At 45.3% G+C, this 5,810-nt stretch overlaps 1 protein-coding gene across 1 annotated transcript; it reads right to left on the bottom strand.

The window, feature by feature from the left end:
* Positions 1-4,327: 4,327 nt before the first annotated feature.
* Positions 4,328-5,526, bottom strand: LOC123160684 (uncharacterized). Its single transcript, XM_044578562.1, has 2 exons — positions 5,060-5,526; positions 4,328-4,484 (listed from the first exon to the last, which is right to left on the bottom strand). The coding sequence occupies exons 1-2, from the start codon at positions 5,414-5,416 to the stop codon at positions 4,350-4,352; spliced, it is 492 nt and encodes a 163-aa protein (XP_044434497.1). The 5' UTR covers positions 5,417-5,526; the 3' UTR covers positions 4,328-4,349.
* Positions 5,527-5,810: the final 284 nt, after the last annotated feature.

The following is a 5,810-nucleotide window of genomic DNA, read 5'->3' as shown; positions in this document are numbered from 1 at the left end:
CGAAGACCATGAGTATGTTACCTTTGTGAAGGCACGTCTTAGTAAGCAATTTCTTATGTCTTATCTTGGCCCTCTTCGCTACTTTCTTGGGATTGAGGTCCCTTCTTGCTCAAAAATAATAATCCATGACCTTCTTACTCATGCTGCTCTTACTGATGAGCGCACTTTGAGACTCCCATGGAGTTTAATGTTCACCTCCCTGCTACTAATGTTGACCAGTTGTCTAATCCGACACTTTCTCGACATTTTGTTGGGAGTCTTGTCTATCTGTCTGTCACTCGCCCGGAAGAAGAAACGGACTGCAGTGCCCCCGTTCGATTGCACCTCCCCTGCAGCATCGTCGCTCCACTTTCCTACTCTACCCTCCACTATCAGTGACATTGTCGTCGTGGCCAAGATGATGGTGGCAAACTCGGTGGCAATCTCGCTGGCGCCTTTGCCTTTCACACGATGTTGCTAGAGACTTCATCCTCTCATGTGGCATGAACGACCAAAGGGGACAATGCCACCATGGTTGTTTGCACTCCCTCTGTCGAATTGTGAAGTGTTTGGGGAGGAGACTAAGAGAAATACGGGAAAGGAGACAATGACTAGCGTATTAGGGGAATGAGTAATTAAATGAAGTGCTTATAATGCATGAGATGGACATGGACCATGTCACTCCGTTATCAAACCAAGCAAGAAAATAAGGAATGGATTTCTAATAGGAGTAAATGACCCGAGGTTAAGCCTTTAAAGCTTCTAGGAGACTGTGAACAGTATTTGTGTTTATGGTGCATACCTCCTCAACATGAAGAGGTTTGGATCATGAACTGCATCTATTTTCTCAGTTGGCTGGTACACCTGAAAAATAAGGCAATGATTGATAATGCATACAAAGGTCAACCGGATTATTTGTGAAGTATGTGCATCATCTTAATGAAACTGGATTCTTAAAGAGAGACCGAACTTTGAAGAAGTTTAAAAAAAATCACGAACCATGATAAGATAATTTGTACTTTCCTTACAGATAGCCAAAACCACATATTTTACAGATGGATATCCATGGTTACAATTTATATTTAATTCATTTTTATTACACGGACTGCAAAAGAAGTGGGATTTGTAGCCCCATCATGGGGTATTGTGCACTGCCTTCCTAATTCCAGCCAACATACTGTCATCAGCAGTCCCATTGCATTCGTCCATAAAGGTGTACCATGTTTCAGCCATTGCAACCTACTAAACTGAAGACATGCATCATGGTACAAGTTGACTTCCGTGATAATACAATCTACTGTTTCCAAACCAAGATTTCAATAGTAAAAATCTAGTCTAGAGGAATTACAACTTCCATGGTGCAACAGAGACAACAAGTACCTTCCATATCTTGTTATTGTTGACCTGAAATAGCTAAGTTCAGCATCACTTTGAGATAGCTCAACCTAAGAACAGGAAAAATAGAAAAATTCAAGATCAAGTTGGCAGAACATAAAAAACCCCAACAGTATTTACAGTGAATTCACCTTTGATTTTAAGTTCTCAAATCAAATCAAAAAACATACTGCCTTTTGGCAATCATATAACGTGAAACAGCACCTGATAAACAAAGGTTATTGCAGGACATGTTCAGACACATAAAAGCTGCTGCAAGCACAAAATTTGGTGCAAACTACCTCATTGTGTGTAACTTGGTGAAAAGCAACTCTCAATGTTATCAGACCTTGCGGTTCTGGCAAAGGAATGTCCAGTGTCTCATAATATAAAATGTCATACATCTGCAAGAAAAGAGGAAGCTCAAGTAATCCCATGCAATGTGTAAATAAATAGGAAAACGTTAAAAAAAGGTGCCTGGCCTGATTGGGCTTATGTAAATGTAACATGTCTGAGAGATGATCAATACTTCTATACTTGATGTATTCATGTTTCGGTTTCGGTAAATGCGGGATGTGCGTGTAAGCCGAAATTTTGAAGGATCATCCATACCAAGATGTTGTGCAAATTTCTCAACAACATATATGTAGAACGTTTTGATCTACAAGTATGAAAGTAAAAGCAGTTATCAGTACTTTTTTATGTGAGAAGTCAATGTGTTACATGAAGGTTCAGAGATTCCTGACACAGAAAGTTCTAGGGAGTTATCGAGCAATCTGAAATGCACAAGCTATAGATAGCAGCAATCATTTTTTTCTCAGTAAAAAAGACCATTAGACAACAACTGTAATGAGCTTTTGAAAATAAGTAAAATAAAACTGCCTCATGTATATATGACGATCACTATTGAAGGACCATCAAACACCAGACTAGCACACAACTACAAGTGGCACACAAATTAAGAGATCACACAGAATTAAGAATCACCTATCTTTCCTGAATCAACTAGATTAAAAACTTAATGTTCCTCTAGTCTGCTCTACTATGAATCATAGTAAATAGTATGATTAACATTAATAAAGGGAAAAGTTTGAAAGACTGGCTTGATAAAACAAAATGTCATCCATTTTGTGACAAGAAACTTATTCTACAGTATCACCCTGACAGAAAAACACCGTCTATTTTGCAATGTGGGGAGCATGTCAGTCCCAATTTGAGCTGGATTTCCAACATACATCTTCCTTGCCCCACCTGAAGCTGCTCTACTTGAAGAAGCGTCGCTAGTTGACCAAGAAGGAGGATTTAAGTTGGATCAAATGGTCCAGATTGCATACCTATTGAATGATTTGAATCAGAGGCGTTCAGGCGGCGGCGGCGGCTTTGGGGCTTGTCGTTGACCTGGCTCCGGTGATCCTTGCAGCTCGGGAAGGCGTCTAAGAGATTTTCGTTGAGTCGGCCGTTCTGTTTCTCTCCTGGGAAACGTCGGTGGTGTTCCCTGGCGTCGGCTGGGCTCTGTCGGAGCTGTAGCGGCGCCGGCGAGTACTCGAGCTCGAATTCGGGAGGCTCGGCTTGACTACGCGGTTCCGTTGCTCTCCTCGGAGAAGGCCGTGGTGGTCTCTGGCGTCGGCCGGGATCGGTCGGAGCTGTGGCGGTGGCGGCAGCGGCACCGCGAGGAATTGGAGATCGAATTCGAGGGGTTTCTAGGGCTGCGAACTCGGGGAGAGGCGCGGGGATCGAGAGGCGGCGCGGGGCTACACGGGGCGGCGGTGCTCGGGCCGGACTCCGCCATGGAGGTGGACACCGGCTCGGGGGTCGGGGATGACACGCCGGTCCGGGCATCAGCGGGAGAGGGGGTATGCTTCAATGACGTGTGGGGTCAAGGGCTGGCGTCAGTGCTGACGTGCGTGCTTGGGGATGGGCTCGGTCTTGCTGGCCTGGGCCTTCTGGGTTGCTGCTGCGCGGCGTTCCACAAACCAGGCTTAAACCTAGCGAGTAGCCCAGTACATTCAGCCCACTGACGGCCCACGACTCAACCTTTATCTTTTTTTAGGGGGGAAAAGCATTTCATTAATTAATTGATAACCGTTTTACAATCATTCATGATGATAATGCTAATCTCCTCAGGGATATTTGCAACCAACATGCTGTGCGTTGTTGTCTATGTCCTATAGCTGCCATGGCATCTGCAGCTTTATTCTGAGTCCGACTAATCTTTTGGATCTCTCATTTTTTCACCATGTACACTGTCTACATCAGCGTACTACCTTTCCTATATGCAAATTTAAACATGCATAATGCCCTTTGTCATCCACATCATCATCTGCTTTCAGTTTTCTTTATCTGGAAAGAAACGAAGCTCCGGCTGGAGCGCTACGGCCTTGCCATCTCCTCAAATATAACTCCCCCACCCATTAATTTTTCATCACTTTCTTCATCTTCATGCAGCAGTTCCACTTCCTCTTACCCACCGAAATAGATGCAGAGTTCCAGTTCCAGCTTGTTTGGTTTGGGGGAGTTGTTGATTGGGAATGGGAATTTAAGGTAGGTGAGACTTAAAATCCTTTGATTGATTCAGGGACATGTGAATTAAGAAAGGAGAGGGAAGGGGAATTAAGAGGGCCAACTCCCTCAAATCTCTTCCCTGGGGGACCCCTGGTAATTGAACTGGGGATTGGGAATTAGCAAAAAAGAAAAACGTTCCGTTGGTTGTGCACGTTGGTGAGGGACCTTTGGTTAGTTGAGCACGTACGTGAGGAAGGGATTCCCCTGCCTAATCTCTACTTTATCTAAAATTATCTAAAAGAAACATAGTGTTCCGTTTCCCCTCTTACGTTCCCCGCTTCGTCCAACCTCTCGTACGACACCCTCACCCTGTCCCGATTTTCTTTCCCCCATCCCGGTTTTCTCCCTCCCGGTTTTCTCCCTCCGGCCGGACAAACAAGACAGCAATCAATCACATAAGGTAACCAGAGGCAATCATTCCAAACGCAATCAATTCACATAAGGTAACAAGAGACAATCAATTCAAACGCAATCAATTCATGCATGGCACTCAATTCATTCATCTCCTTCCTTCTTTCATTGAAACCGTGATCAATATTCTTCCTTCTTTGACTATCACCATGGTTTAGCTGGCGCCAATGAAAATGAAAATAGTCAGATCAGCCAAAGTATGTCTTTTTAGCTGCCGCCAACACGACGAAAAAAATAAATTCAGCTGAAAATCTGTCCGGGATCAACTGCTATATCTATGTTCTTTCCATTTTTCTACTTTCCCCATTAATTCCTTCCTATCCCCTACGTACCATATAAATGACAGACAAGAATCTGCGCATTAACTTTAATTAATTATACGGGATCACCTTCCTATCCCGTGCGTTGCATATAAGCCTGATTCCACGCACAATGTTATAAGCATACAAACCTCACGCACACTTCGTGCCATTGGTTTCAAAAAATTGTTCCCCTGTTCTTCCTTTCTAGCTGATCTTTCCTGGGTGCCACGACGCTAAGATAAACGCACACAGACTCCTATCTAAATTGCTTCGGTAAGTCCTGTGATTTATTCATGTTTCCCGTGTATAATTAGCCCCATGTTTGTGAGCATCCACTCTATGCAAAATGCATCCTATTTATAATTTGGGCTTCGAGCAGAATACAATAGTATGATTCAAACTAACACGTGAGGTTGTAGAAGGACACATACCCCACATGAAATCAGCAACTGGATGGGAGAAGGAGGCCTCCATCCCTTTGCGATGTGCGGGCTGCAGCTCCTCTCCACGCCGCGGGAGCTAACTCCAGCACACAGAGGCCGCTCAGCCTCCGTCTTACGCGCAGACGCCGTCTCCCGACCCGCCGTCACCGTATCACACGCAGCCACCGTTTCCCGACCACCGCGCCTGCCATCAGGGGCGACGGCACACGCAGCTCCCATCACCATGGCCAGAACGTCTGCCTTCAAGGACGGCGGCCCGCACATCCTCAACGAGCAGAGCCAGGTAGAGCAACGCCGGACGCGACATCGCCGACGAGCGTCCCAATTTGCCCGCCGCAGCGGCATGGATTTCGGCGTCGTCACAGCCGCTATCTCCGTCCTTTCCGTGAATGTCGGCGATAATTGGGGGATATTTTGCGCAGGGTTTCGACCGGAGCTGATTTTGTGATCCGGGGGTTGATCTGTGTCGTCCAGAGGATCGGGCGTGCGCATCGTGGCACATCTGTGATGGCAAGCCCAAGTTGGGCCAGTTCAGAATGGATGGTGGCCCTTGTTGTAATAGGCCGTTGAACAAATTAGATCTCGCGGGCAGGCCAAATGTGATAATAAGCTTCGTGTTCTCTCTTGTGCAACTGGGCCGAAATTAATTATATTTTCGCATGTTTACAATACATGGTGACATGTAAACGATCCTCAATAAATAGTCTGATGACATGTAAACAGCAAGATGTGAACAATA

The sequence above is a fragment of the Triticum aestivum genome, chromosome 1A (genome assembly GCF_018294505.1).
Source record: "Triticum aestivum cultivar Chinese Spring chromosome 1A, IWGSC CS RefSeq v2.1, whole genome shotgun sequence".
Taxonomy (NCBI): Eukaryota; Viridiplantae; Streptophyta; class Magnoliopsida; order Poales; family Poaceae; genus Triticum; species Triticum aestivum.
The sequence above is the reverse complement of the archived record's forward strand: the minus strand, read 5'-3'. Positions and strand labels throughout refer to the sequence as shown.